This window comes from Phycodurus eques, chromosome 16 (genome assembly GCF_024500275.1).
Source record: "Phycodurus eques isolate BA_2022a chromosome 16, UOR_Pequ_1.1, whole genome shotgun sequence".
NCBI classification, from domain to species: domain Eukaryota; kingdom Metazoa; phylum Chordata; class Actinopteri; order Syngnathiformes; family Syngnathidae; genus Phycodurus; species Phycodurus eques.
Genome location: NC_084540.1, coordinates 23,774,968 through 23,789,702, shown reverse-complemented (window position 1 = coordinate 23,789,702; position 14,735 = coordinate 23,774,968). Strand labels below are relative to the sequence as shown.

General features: G+C 50.6%; 1 protein-coding gene across 3 annotated transcripts in view; it reads right to left on the bottom strand.

The window, feature by feature from the left end:
• Positions 1-942: 942 nt before the first annotated feature.
• LOC133414385 (caskin-2-like) overlaps positions 943-14,735 on the bottom strand; it is a 31,563-nt gene continuing 17,770 nt past the window's right edge. The window contains exons 9-21 of one of the 3 annotated variants that reach the window (XM_061699693.1): positions 13,590-13,698; positions 12,762-12,856; positions 11,464-11,587; positions 10,257-10,388; positions 9,202-9,371; positions 9,075-9,138; positions 8,748-8,851; positions 8,539-8,649; positions 8,261-8,362; positions 8,045-8,183; positions 6,334-7,959; positions 4,272-4,545; positions 943-2,008 (exon numbers count right to left, since the gene is read on the bottom strand). In XM_061699693.1, the coding sequence (XP_061555677.1) occupies positions 1,912-2,008; positions 4,272-4,545; positions 6,334-7,959; positions 8,045-8,183; positions 8,261-8,362; positions 8,539-8,649; positions 8,748-8,851; positions 9,075-9,138; positions 9,202-9,371; positions 10,257-10,388; positions 11,464-11,587; positions 12,762-12,856; positions 13,590-13,698 (3,147 nt within the window). In that variant the 3' untranslated portion in view covers positions 943-1,911. The remainder of the gene's footprint in view (positions 2,009-4,271; positions 4,546-6,333; positions 7,960-8,044; positions 8,184-8,260; positions 8,363-8,538; positions 8,650-8,747; positions 8,852-9,074; positions 9,139-9,201; positions 9,372-10,256; positions 10,389-11,463; positions 11,588-12,761; positions 12,857-13,589; positions 13,699-14,735) is intronic. The other 2 variants (XM_061699694.1, XM_061699695.1) reach the window with 2 other exon arrangements.

The following is a 14,735-nucleotide window of genomic DNA, read 5'->3' as shown; positions in this document are numbered from 1 at the left end:
GAAGGGGGCGCCGGCCCGTCGGCAGACAGCCGGCCGAGCGTCTGCCTGTTGCTTGGCGCCTCTCAAGCGAGGAGATCGTCGTCGCTCCCGCTCGAGTCTCAGGCACGACACACAAGCCTCAATGGCACCAAAGAGTCAGCAAGGTTTTTCTCTGCTTGGCTGTTGTTTCGTGTGAAACGCAGGTTTGATGAAGTTGTGGCTAACCGCAACCAAGTTTAGGACGGCAGCGTCGTATGCTTGTTGGAAACGCTGGAACTCCACTAACCCTGGACTGGGTGACCCTTGGGGTCACAGGCGCAACTTTTCACACTGCCAATGTCTTTTTTTCATTTCATTAATATTATATTTACAATCCATTCACCAATTATTACGTGAGATGAATGAAAACATTTGAATGAAAGGACATCACAAAAAAGATGAATGAATGCAACAAATATTCCAGGACTCTTGACTGTGTAAATGTAAATGCCAGGCCGCATGAAAGAAAGAACCGCTAGCATGGAACATTTTCCACTCGAGAGGCGACGCTTTGTTCAGCAGATTGCTGCACTTCTATCTCCTCCCAAGGACAAGCCACAATCTTTGACATTCTATCTGCATACATACATATCATTTTGCTATGATTCGCTATTTTGGGGCGAGGATAGAATAGAGGATCACATTGGAAAAGAGAGAATGGCCGCTTGTGACTGGTCCGCATTTTCCCCAGCGCTGGCATTACAATTATTTTATCCGCTTCTGTTTTGAATTCAATTGTGGACTGTCCTTGGAGACTGCTTGACTTATTTCACACCTGTGAGAAAAAAAGAGCCCGGGAGGATGTTGCCCTGCGCGAGGCCCAGTCCTAACAGAACAGAGGGACCGCTTGTGATCCCGAGTCATAGTTTGCGGACCCCTGATCCAAACACTAGTAACTTTGACACACGACAAGACACACGTTAGTAATAATAAGAATCATATTTTCTTTTAATTCATTTGATGTATCAAAAGGACAAACGTGCGAGGGTTATTGGGCACGTGTGCGAGCGGGACGGCCGAGGTCATGTGACCGTCCCGCGAGGGTCACGGATCAAGAGCGGCGTGCGGAATACATCCAAAAATATTATAAACACATTAATAATATGTACAAAGACTTTGGTTGAATAAATTTCTGTCAAATAAGCATTAAATACTACAATAAAATAAAATCTTTGCGCTTCCCTTTTAAAAGCATCTTATTAACTCTTTCCCTGTAGGAATTGCTGCGGCAGACTAATCAACGCAACAATCATGTTAGTGAGAAACATGAGCTTCGGCAAATAGACATCATCCACCTGAAAGTGAACGGGCAAACGTGCTAGTGGACATAGCCTAGCGTACGCAGTTAGCATGGTAATAATCATCCCAATAACACTCAATGAGGCTTGCTGATGGCAAGGAAAGAGTTTAGATGGCGCTCGTGGAAAGGAATCAACTCCTTTGACTCTTTTCCAACACGTTCGTTGGCGTCGTCGGAGGAAACAAGAACAAGTTTGAAATGTTTGGACGGGAGGAGGAGGTCTTTTCCTCTTTACAAAATAAAATGTTTGCTGTCATTTCTTTCCAGTGTTTTACTTCTTCAAAATCACATGCATCGAACGGAACGCAGACTGGACCATATCGGCTGCTTTGAGCTTTAATGAATGCGTGCGTGTGTGTGCGCACACGCGCGCGTAACACGTCAATGTGGTCTCCTGGTTTCCGTCCAAAGGTTTTACTGCAATAACAACTTTAATTTTCAGGAAGTGACATCACACGAGGTACAGAATTAATAGTTGCTGTCTACTTCCTGTTCCTATTAGCACTTCACAATAAAAGCACCTCCACCCTGTTGATGAAGTGCTGCCGTTTGTCCTCGTGTCACTTCCTGAGATTTTATTTTGAAGGGCGCCTTCAGTCCAACATGGCGTCCAGCTGGTCGGCCAGGTCGTCGAACATGTTCCCGATGTCGTCCAAGATGTTTCCTGCAGACTTGACCGTGTTGAATCTGCTGGGACCAAAACCCGACACCCCAACAAACAAAAAACAAAAAAACAACAGTTAAACAAAGCACACGCGCTGTGTTCCTAATCACTCCCTATCCACCATATTGTGGGGCGGCCATTTTGTAGTGCTGTTGGAATGTGTATTGCGCATACATCCCCTGGCAAAAAATCTGGAATCACCGCTCACACATTTTTTTTTTTTATTGAGCGAGGAAAAAAATATGAATTCGCTCATCATGAGAAAGCAGACAGCATACACTACCAGTACTTTGTTGCAGGACCTCTGACTTTTCTCACAGCTTGCGGTCACTGAGGAAAGATGGCAAACAGTACTCTTCATCAACCACGCTCCAACTTCCTCTGATTTGCAGGTTGAAGGCTTGTCATCGAGCATTTTCTTGAATTGTTCCACCGAATTGAGATCCGGGCTATTCGCGGGCCGTGATGTTTGACATTATACAGTATGTCTTTCTTGAAGGAAGGTTTTGACGGCTTTTGCTCTTTGGCAAGTTGAGGGCGCAGGTACGTAAATGTACCTGCGAAGCACCGCTGGGCCAAGTGCAGCGTCGCCAGCCGGTAGCCGCCCCTCACCGATGTTTGGCACCTATAGTCCCAGAACGTTTCGGGCCGGCGGGGCCGTGACAGGGACGTCTCCCTGCAGCCGGCTTACGGATCCTTCGCTCTGTCCTTGCGCTATTGTGCTCGCGGATGCGGAATGAAACCCTAAACGCTGTGCACGGCAGGGGCGTCTGTTTCCCCGAGTCCAGCGGTGGCCCCAGCGAGTCCGAGGCTCCTCGCTCCCCCGTGCTTTGCCTTTCCTGCGGAGCCGGAAGCCGCCTCTTCCGCCAGCTCCCCGAGTGACTTCCTCAGCTCGGATCCGGCGACTCCGAGGGACGCCGCGAGCCACCGCGCGGAGGTTAAGGCGAAGCCTCGATCCCAGATCGCCGCTGGAAAATCAGTCGCCTTCCACCCTGCTCGGTGATGCAAGATGCATTATCATCTTGAAAAACATCCCCAAACATCCCTTCAATGGATTGAAGCAGAAAAGGGTCTGTCCAAAATCTCAATGTAAACGTTCTAGATGTCATGATTGCCATCTTGCGCCCGTACCTGACTTGAGCCCACATTATCGAGGACTGTGCAAATTCCCCTGTTGTTTTCATCGTCATGAATCTCACTGGAACGGCACCAAACTAAGGTTCCCGCATCATCACCTTGATTTGCGATTCATCACCGTCATGCGCATTCCATCATTGCTTTTCTTTTTTTCCCTCTTGAGGCACCAAGGATGGCTTTGGTTTGGCTTTTCTGGATGTAAATCTCCCTTCTTGGAGTTCGCTCACAGACGTTGACTCCACTTTCTGCCCATTTGGACCTCATTTGTTTTGTTGCGCATTTTCTATTTTCAAGACATACCGTTTGAAGTGTTCTATCGTGACGCTTTGAGGTCTTCCTTGATCAACCATGATGCTTCCCTTTTACAAGCTTCCCATTTTCTTTGTACTCAGTCCAGATTTTCAACAGTGCTGACTGAACAAGCAACAACTTTTGCAACATTTCCAGATGTTGACCTTCTTGAAGAAGTTTGATCATTGTCTCCTTTGTTTCAAGTGACATCGCTGCCGCTGGAGCCGTAATTCATGTCAATCCAGTGCGTGCACCCGCTCTCCAAGGTGTGAGCGCTCTAGTTTCACAGATGCCTAATTAGCATATTCAATCTGATAACGGTGTTTGTTTTACAACTGAAAATTACAAGATGATTCCATCTTTTTTGCCTCAGATTTGAGCAACTCAATTTTTTTACTCTACTTGCTATAAAATAAAATACAAAGATGTGACTAACTACAGTAATTTTCTTTTTTTGCTTTTTATTTTTATTTGTATGTTTTTGAGAGCCGGAACGGTGGTATTTTGAATGAAAATGGTTTTGTCGAACGTCCGTGATCTGCCTATTTTCTCCAAGGTTAAGCATGCAAATCATCCTCCAGGAGCGGCGATTCCATCATTTTTTGCCAGGGTTGCAAATTCTCCCCTAGTGAGTGGCCTCAAAGTATCCCAAAATGCATCTTGATTCCCTATCTAGCGATTCGGGAGTCAGGAATGAGTGAATGATTCTGAACACAGTTACAGGTCGGAATCATTCACTCATTCACCGTCTCCTGAAAACACTACGACGGGATTTTTAGTGGACACGATAGGAACTATCTCGCTCCACTATATGCAAATCTCTGCGTAGCGACGGTGCAGAAGGGAACTCGGTGGGCTCACCTGTCCCCCTGGTCCCGGTCCAGGATCAGCTTCCTCTCCACGGCCTTGAGGGCCGCCGCCAGAGACGTGCTGGTCTCCTCCAGTCTCTGCTGGACCACCTCCGTCCCACCGGGCCCCCCTGAGGCCTGGACTCTGGCGACCGACGGGGAGGAGGGGGCGGGGCTAAGAGAGACGGGGGAGGCCGTCGCCGCCCCACGTGCCCACGAGGACGACGCGGCGCCGAACGCCAGACTTTGGACCACGCTGACGCTCACCGTCGGAGAGCCGAGTCCAGCTGCCCCAGAGAGCAAAAACTGATGAGAAGCAAGTTACAAAAGACATTTTCCTAAAATTTGTAAGCAAGGCGGCGTTACTTCTAGGTGTCAGAACGCTACCGAGTACCGCAACTGAAACCACAACAAAAACCTTTTGGACTTGCGCCGCCAGACTTCAAAAAAGGGTTCGGTTATTTTCTCTTTCCTTAAAGGGGAATTAAAAGCCCACATTTGAAAACAAGAATACACCGTATGTGCCAGCACTAAAAATAACACGGTACTCTGACGAATACTGCGTTCGTGGAATGATAACGGAACAATTCAATGGAAGGGTGCTGCCACGTTGGGCAAAATCTTTTGACTTGAGTTCGTTGTCACATTTCTGTGGGGCCAATTATTGTATGACACGTGCACTCACGGCAGCTTGTCTCGCCATGCTGCACTATTTGCGTATACTGGCCACTCATGCCAGAGTAGCATCTGCTCCATTTGCACACTGATTGAGGAGCATCTGTAACATTTGCACAACCGACATTGTCCCAGATGATCGTACTACTCGTCACTTTAAACCGCCAAAGTGTTCTGTAAATTGACTGTCTGTTGTACTAGAGCGGCTCCAACTACCGGAGAGAAATTCCTTGTGTGTTTTGGACAAATAAAGATGATTCTGATTCTGATTCTGATCAGCTGCAGACCGGAAGTGGCGTCGAAGTGCCCTACTGGACTGTCGGCTGACAGATTTTGAGAGCGAGAGATTTAATAAATGGATCGTGCGTCCACCGAGGCCGAGATGGAATACGTTCAGAGGCCATCGGGGGGAAGTGAAGCGGAGTAAAAATGTCCGACGTCAACTTCTCGATGTGAACGAGATCCCTAAAAAGAAATCCAGACTCGGTAAGTGCATGTAGATGATGACGAAACCATCACGTCTTATTTTGTAGCTTTTGTACATGTCATGCGATGAAATACGTAGCTTGTCGTTGCCGGACGGTTTCCGTAGTAAAAAGAGAGGACGGGAATTGATAAACGTACATCCCATTCTTGTGAATCTGCACTTTCGCCAAAATGAAAAGACCTAAAAGTGCACGCACAAGTTTTGACAACTTTAAAAACAAAATCAATCTAAATGAATCTGGTTTTACAGCGAAACTAGCCAGAGCAAACCCTTGGAAAGGGGCAGCGTGGGAAGCAAACGCCACCCTCTGGTTGAAGTGTGAAGTTTAAAGTTAGCTTGACTTTCAGACTGGCCAAGTAGACGACAGGGCGCCGTCCATTTGAGCGCCGAGCGAGCACGTCTGTGCCATTAATCCGAGCAACCGAAAAGTCAATTCATTAGCCACTCCCTCATCCTCAGGCTTAATACGTCGGAATTTCCGCAACTGGCGGTTGAAAAGTAAATTAAGGCCGGACGGCGTTCCGTTTCCCTTGTGAGCCGTTTAGCTCACGTAACATCTTTCCACGGACCCTTCACACATTCAAACTACGGCAGTAAGGACGAAGGCGAGTCGATCGGAGACGCGTTCACTCGTGAATAGTATACCCGCCCACCAGGAGTCGTCGGTTATCGGAGAAGCTACAACGTTTGCCACCCGGAACAAAGAGTGACGTCACGCTCAACAAGTCCTACTTCTTGACCGCAGTCAAAACCAGCAAGTCCCACAACAAGACCACCAAGAATAACAAGCCCAAGTCACAGGACCGTCGACTCCTCCTGCTTGTCCTGAGTAGAGTCATTCGAGGTGAATGTCTTCCTGGTTCTAAATGGAAGGTGTGAGTGATTTGGGAACAAACGTTAACAGTTACGTTACCTTGCGCCGCCAACAGGCTGTGTCGTACAGGTTTGGGGGCCACGAGCGGAGGTTTCGCGGGCAGCAGAGGTTTGATGGGGAACCCTCCGTCCACCCTCAAAAAGCCTTCCTCCGGGTTCCCCTCGTTGGCCTCGGCCGGGTCTCTGCAGGGGGATCCTTCGTCCTTGTCTTTGGGTTTGTGTCGCCGCTTGACTGTGTCCGACTCTTTCAGGTTGAATTCGGGCACTTCGGGGTCCTTGGCAGCCGGAGGCTGCGGCGCGGCCTCTGCCCTGGGGGGTCCCGGGGCCCCGGCTTTGGGCCGCTGCTTGATGGTCAGGTTTCCCTCCTCGGCGAAGGGGATGCACTCGCTGGAGCTGTTGTGAGGGGACCGCGAGTCAGCTTCTTCAGTGTCCGACTTGTCGCCTATGTCTGGCTCGCGCTCGCTCCGCACACTCCTACTCACCCCCGGGGTCTCTTTGGACTCGGGGGCGGGCGGAGCCTGCGGATCGGGGTCACCTTTGGCATCCGGAGGGTTTTGGGTCTCTGTGCTTCCTTTCAGGGAGGCAGCGATGCTCCTGACGCTTCCCGGACTGTCGGTCACCACGCCCCCGTCGCTGCCCGATGACGAAGCGCCGCCGCTGTCGTTCGTAATGCTGCTCAACGGCTCGGTCACCAGGCTACCGGCGCCCGACGACGACGCGATGCTGCTGTCGCTCAGCTCGCCGCTGGTGGTGCTGCTCACTGAGCTCAGTCTCTTGGGAGGGGGCGGCGGGGGTCCCTTTTTCCGCGCTCGCACGGCAAATGACTGACTGCGGCCTACCTTGGTGCTTTTGTCTGGACTGGACTGTGTCCGAGTCGTCTGAGAGCGGCCAGCTTTGCGGCTCAGTGTCGCGTACGAAGGGACGTTTCGACATGGAAGCGCCGGCTCCTCGTCGTCCTCGTCTGGTTCTCCGTCCGACAGAGCGTGGCGGTTCAGACTGTGGGTTCGTTTCTTGGGAGGCGCCAGAGCCCGGCCATGCTCCCGGGGTCCGGCGAACACATTGAGATCTGCGGAGCCGCAGTGAGCGTGCAGGTAGCTGAAGCCCTTTAACGCCGGCGAGCCGTGAGGAGACGAGCCGTGAGACCGGGACATTTTGGGTTTGCCAGGGACGGCGGGGTACTTGAAGACTGTGGCCATTCCCAGAGGAACCAGCTTGTGGACTGGTCTCTGGTCCCAGCCCTCGGGGAGGTTCCTGTCCCTGGCAGGGCTGCTGTCCAGGCTCTCCTGGGACCAGCCGTGGGGGGTGACGGAGGCAGTGGGAAGTTCCTGGGAGCGTCCGGAACCTCGACACCGAGCTTCCTCGCCATCCTGGCCGTAGGACGAGCTTACGCCGTTCCTGACGAACGGGCCGTCCTCGCAGTCCGCGTAGTGGCCAGACATGGCCGACTGCAGCTCCGCGCTCAGGTCGCTGTCCAGGAAAGTCATCATTGTCTTTGGCGTGCGGGGGGACGAGCACTCCACCCCGGCGTCCGGTGGGTCAATGGCGACCACGTGCAGTGCTCCGGGAGCCTTGCGGCGCAACGTTCCCTGGCTGGACTCTGCCTGAAGGATCGCCCTGTGGATGTCGCAGAGCTTCTTCACCGCCAACATCAACTTCTTCTGGTGGCCTGCGGGCAAAACAGAGGCGGTCAAGCCAAGAAAGATTCATGCCACCTGGGGCGGGGAAGGGAGCGGAGTGGGGGGAGTCTTCACCCAGTTTAGTGATGCCAATCTCTTGCAGGTCTTCCCATGTCAAGTCTTTGACAATGCCGATGCTGTCGTAGCCATTTTCCGAGAGTCTTTTCAGGTACTGCGGTAGGCCAATAGCGCTGAGCCACTCGCCAAGGTCCGACTGCAACACAACCGCACCCGGGTCACACGGGACACATTCCGGAAGACTTCCCGGGTCTTTCTCTTGACTCTGCTCACCGGGATGTACTCCGGAAGCCACTCGGGCATGTTCAGCTTGTTGATCTCCATGGAGATTTTCTTGCGGTGTCCCGGTTTGGTCACGCCGATGGCCGTCAAATCCTGAAGGCGAGTCATTGACAGGTCAGTAACTATCATTGACGAGTCCGCAACAAGTTGTAGACAGACCCATACGTCATTTACAGGTCCACAACACATCATTGACCGGCCCGCGACATCATTGACTGCTTTTCGCATTCAACCATGCCCACACAGGAAGTGGGAAATTGTTTGCAGACCTCAGGCGTCATCCTGCTGATAGTGGGGACATCGTAACCGGCACTGATGAAGTTCCCCGCGTACTGCTCCAACTGGAAGTCACTCAACCACTGGAAGATGGCCTCGGCGTCCTCAAATGCAACAAAAACACCAAACAGCGTCCTCGTCATAATCATCGCTATCATAATCCTTACGAGTATAGTTCCTCGTGCGGCAGTATGAGCGTTACCTTGCCGTCCAGCAGCTGCTGAGGGCGAAAAAACTGCTGCTGGGCAAAGGTCTGCTCCGTCGCTTGCTGCACCGTCACCGTCGGCCTGCGGGGGGACACACCACCTGCACGCGAGGTAACAAAGGTTTAGAGGAAGACAAAAGCAGAACGTCGAGCAAAAAAGAGGAAGAGACGACAAGGAGACCCACAGGGAAGAAGAGCAAGAAAGAGGAAGAAAAAGTAGAAAGAGGGTCAGGAGGAAATGAAGAGGAGACAGACAGAGAAAGAGAAGGAGCAACAGGAGGAGGCGGCGCAGGATGAGGAGGAGGCGCGCCGACGGTTGGGCACCTGCGTGATGCTGAGGCTGCTTGCTCAAGAGCAAGGGTCCACAATCAGCCGTAGGAGGCGCCGCCTGAGGACACGAATAGGAAGTTGAACGATGTCACGCGACGGGCGAGCGAGCAAGTGGGTGTACCTTGTTGTCGTGGTGACCGGCTGCAGCGGGGTGCGCTATCCCGTTGTGCGCGTTGGTCACCGTGTTGTTGTTGTTGAGCGTGTTGTTGTTGTTGCTTTCGGTGCTTTGGCCGCTGCCGGCGCTGCGTGTGCTGCCCACGCTCTCGCTGCTGCCCACGCTGCTGCGGTCTCCTGACAGCCACACGAAACGGGACGCTCAGCACGGCGAGGCCACGCTCCGAAAGACGCTCGTCGCGTCCAGCGGCGCCGATGCATGACGACGTGCTCGGGCGGTAAACTTCACGTGAGCACAACTCAAGAGTGTGTCTGAAGACGTCGATCTATCCGTCTATCCATTGATCTATTTATCTATCAGTAACAACGTGACAAGTGGCTGTTTCGAATAAATGCATTGAGGACTTCAAAGGCCTCTAAAATCCTCCATAACAAATTCACAACTGCTGTGCGTGACCTCTTCTACAGCTCTTCACACCAATGCTGTTCCTTTTGCCTTATTTAAGTGGACTTTTGAGGGCAAGGGGCGCCGTTCTAAACGTGCCGGTCATTTAGACGCATCCACTTGGGAGAAACGCTCTCTGGAATTTTTGGCCCGTGTGAGCTGATTGGTGGAGATTTTGAACTGAAATTTTTGATTTTGAGCTTCCCCAAGCAGCAGATCGAACCATAGGGAAATAATCAAGTTAGACTGTTTGACTCCAATTTGAAGGCATTTTTGGAGCAGATTTTTTTTTATAGGCGAAATGTTCCCGCAATTTCTCCAGAACTTATCTAACGATTTTCAAAGTACTTGCTGCGCTGTATACCCAGGTTGAAGTGGCCATTCCAACCAGATGCAGCATTTTGACAGACTGCGATTTTGGGAGAATCTCGTCGCGCTGCTTATTGTCGTGATTCGTGTGTCGGGAATGATGAATGATTGCGAACGCAGTTATTGCATAGGGGGCGCGAAACTGTCGTTAAGCAAACAAAATGTCTGCCAGGGAGCTGCTGTTTGCTTCGTGGTGCAGATGTGCGATGATGTCATGACATGAAAGGCGACGGCGGGCGTATGCGTACCTGCGGCCAGGGTGAGGGGGGCGCACGGGGAGTAGGAATCGTCGGCGTGAGGGCCCGAGCCGAGGCCGATGGATAGGGGGGCTCTGGACTGGCGCTGAGCGGGCAGGGAGGCGTGCCGGGAGAGGGTGCCCCCTACGGGGTGACATGAGGAGGCGCGGTGGGGAAGGGGAAGGAAGCATCCCGTTAGAGCGTCGCTTCCCAACCACAACTCGGCCAAGGCGCAAATTTCACTTTCGAGAAAGCTCGCAACAAATAAATATGTACAGGGAAGCCTCGCCACTATGTCGCAGATTTTTATGTGATTGTGATTTAGCTTTGATGATTTTTTACAGTATGCTGGCAAGTCGAAAGGTAGAGAGTTCAGAATCTTCGGTTCAGTACCACGTTGTGCCACAACACTGCTGGCAGCCCCGAGCTCTACTGGGAGAGATTCAACACAATTAAGAGCAAGAAGAAGAGGCAGAGAAGGTCCCCAACTAAGCTCCACTAATAGCTGCCGTTTCCTCACAGCAGAAAGTATACATACGCCTGTGAGTGTTGCTGTATGCTCTGCTTGTATGTGTTGCTGCCCCGTGTGTTTTAAAAGTAGGAGTTGTTTGAAGGTTCATAATTTGCCGTAACATTGATTCTAATTTTCATTAGCTCGCATTATATGTTAACATGCAGCTAGCAGACTTTTGTTAGATGAAATCATATGGTTGAACATTTTAGCATTTAAATACACAATGTTGAATTCTCTTCAGTTTTACAGCAAACTTCAAGTGGGGATGACAAATGAACAGTTTGAAGCAAGCGCCCTCAGCCTCTTATTGAAGAACCGCGTGATTATGCGATAATCTCCCATTTGTAGACAGTGAAAACAGTTGCTAAGGAATGCTTTCAAAGTTAAAGTGTGTTTGAATAGGTTGAAATGTGCTTAAAGGGTCCTGGAGGCATACAATTATTTGAATTTTTTTTTCATTAGCTCTCTCCACACCTCGGATTTTCACTCATCGCTGGTGGTAGGCTTCGCTCTATTCATACTTTTTATTACTTTTGTTTGGACATGCTGTGAGAATATTTGAGTAAAATATCTGCTTTAGCTCAATTGTGTTTGAGAAACATGATGTCAAAGATCATGAAGCGCACATGCAGGAATTGTGCGGAATGATCCGGTTAGCTTGTGGGTGGGGCTAAATCATGTGACTTAACAACATCATGAACTGACCGCCACCGCCGCGCCGGCTGATGACCTCCACGATGGAGGGCGGGAAGAAGCCCACCCGGTCGGTCCTGCGCTGCCCGTCGTGGATGTGACCCTTCCAACGGCCGTCCACGTGCTGCTCCAGAACCTGCGGTGGCAACGTTAACTTAACATCTGCGTTAACATGCCGCAGCAGCTTTGCTTCTGGGCTAACACGCCACAATGTTAGCTCGGTGTCTGCACAGAAACGCGACACTGCTTGCTTAGCATCTGGGCTAACGCCTAACAATGTTAGTTTAGCGTCAGCGCTAACACCCCACAACAATAGCTTAGCATCTGTGCTAACATGCCAAAATGTTAACCTAGTATTTTCACAAACACGCCACAACAATAGCTTAGCATCTGTGCTAACACACGACGATGTTAACTTAACATCTGTGTTAACACGCAATGTTAGCTTAGCATCTGGACTAACAAGCGACCAAGTTAGTTTAGCATCTGCACTAACACATCACGTTTACTTATCACTTGGGCTCAGACACCACATTAGCTAAGTGTCTGCTCTAAAACACGACGTTAGCTTAGCATTTGCACTAACACGCCACAACATTGGCTTAGTGTCTGCACTAACACACGACAATGTGAGCTTAGCATCTGTGCTAACACACACCAGCGTTAGCTTTGCATCTGCGCTAACATGCGGCACCATTGGCTTAGGGTCTGCGCTAACACGTCACAATGTTAGCTTAATATCAGCGTTAACACGTGAGAATGGCAGCTTAGCATCTGTGCTACCTTGACTTGGGAGTTTTTCAAGGCACGTGAGGCATCATTTTTGCTTTGGGTTACAAGCCAACATTTGAGCAGGGAGTGAGCTTCAGATACGCCGCCCGGACAACAATGAAGGTGTTTGGATACCCGGGTGCGTGGACAAGGAGAGCCACGGTCGCCGTTTAGTGAACAGGACAAAAGCAGAAAGGAGCTCCCGTAGGCCACAACCCGGCGCTGACAAAGCAGCCGACCGGCGCCTGACGTTGCTCGGTGGGCCACGCCCTTAAAGGCACAACGTGCTGCATGACGGCTGGAAGAAATTGAATTTCTTCACATTTGCGTAAATTGCGTAGTAAACTTTTTGCTGATTCAAAACGTATGAAAAAAGTTTTTGTGCTGCAAAGGATTCGTCGCTGAAATTTATTTCACCGCGGAAAATCGTTTTGATATGCGAGTCAATTGCGTTACGAGCCGACTTACGCGGAAAACTGAACTCTTAAGTCAAAAGGTGGAGCGGGAGGAGTGGCGTGCGAGAGGAGCGGTCGTCTCACCGTGATGATGTCCCCGGCGCGGACGTTGAGGGCGGTCGGATCGTGGAGAGTCCACAAGTCCTTCAGCGCTCTTACCTGCAGGACCCCCGTGGCGTCTGGGGGCAAACGGGGGGTTAGGGGTCGTGCTCGGCCATTCAGAGGGGGCACAACACACACTCGGCAACATGCTCATCAAGTACACACTTATACACACACGTACATACACGCACCTACGCAAACACACGCACGCAGGCAAACACATCCTGTACACAAATACACACATGTAAGCACACGCACACACACACACACATGCATTCACACGCACACAGACACACACACGGTTGTTTATGGTTGCTTTTGTTCTGTTGTTCTTTTTTTCCCTTACATTAAAATCCAAGTTACGGCGGCGGTCACTAAAATGATCTTTTGTATGATTGGATTAATGTATATAAATGAATAAGGATGTGTATATGATACGAGACTATCATATTGCAATTGGCTGGCGAGCAGTTCAAGGAGTACCCCGCCTCTCGCCAGAGTCAGGTGGGATCGGCTCCAGGGGTACGGAAAATGGATGGATGGATGGATGGATATTATTATATTAATGTTCCATCAAGTAATAGTTCTCGAGGATTATAAGGAAATGGGGTTAGAAAGGACAAAATCAGATAGGGGTCGGAGTAAATAAGTTTGACTTCTTCCACTACTTTGGGAATATGTTTTGTTTAACATGATTTATTTTGTTGAAATATTGTGTTTCGTTTTCTGTCACTTGCATGTTTGAAATTACTCAATCAGTCAATCACACACACACACACACACACATTGCCACTACTGCTGCGCACACACCTCTGAGCAGCTGCTTGATGTCTCTGCTGGCGTGCGAGGTCGTGAACTGGTTGACAATGTCCAGTGCCGTCTGGTTATACGTGTTTCGGATGTGCACGTCCACGCCGGCCTAGACGCGTGCGCAGGAGCACGCACGCACGCACGCACACACACACACAAAAAGCGCCACAAGAAGCGTTAGTAGAGGCAGCGAAGCGGCTCAGGCTGCACGCAGCCCGACGACGTCTTCGCTTGAAAACGAAACTCGAAGAAAACCGCGGGTTAGTACAGTGGCCCTGAAATAAAAATAACTAAACACAACGGCAAATAAAAAAACACAACAGCAAATCGAAAAACACAACAACAAATAACAAAACACAACAGCAAATGACAAATCCATCCATGCATCCATGCATCCATTTTGTGAGCCGCTTCTCCTCACTAGGGTCGCGGGCGTGCCGGAGCCTATCCCAGCTGTCATCGGGCAGGAGGCGGGGTACACCCTGAACCGGTTGCCAGCCAATCGCAGGGCACATAGAAACAAACAACCATTCGCACTCACAGTCATGCCTACGGGCAATTTAGAGTCTCCAATTTATGCATGTTTTTGGGATGTGGGAGGAAACCGGAGTGCCCGGAGAAAACCCACGCAGACACGGGGAGAACATGCAAACTCCACACAGGCGGGGACGGGGATTGAACCCGGGTCCTCAGAACTGGGAGGCTGACGCTCTAACCAGTCATCCACCGTGCCGCCCAAATGACAAATCACAACAGCAAATGAAAAAACAAAATGAAATTAAGCTACCGGAAAAGGTAGGTACTGGTCGGTCATAAGACTCATTGCTGATTGGACGAGAGGGACGACTTGATTGGCTGCTTTGACCAGGAAGTTACTCCACATCTGGCGTGGTTTTTAAAATAGGCGTCACCGGTGATTCAAACAAAGCTCTTGCTATCAAAGAATATTATGATTCAGGACATATGTAACCCATCTGATTTTGTGGCTCTGCGTTTTGTTCTGGGTTACGTAACTTCCTGCGCGGTCGACCGCACCGGGTTTCGAAGCCCACTGCCGTCGTGTCACGTATTGGGAGCAGAGTGCTCGGGCTAACGCAGCGGACAGCGCCCTCTTCGTCCAATCGGCGATGAGTCCTTTCACCGACC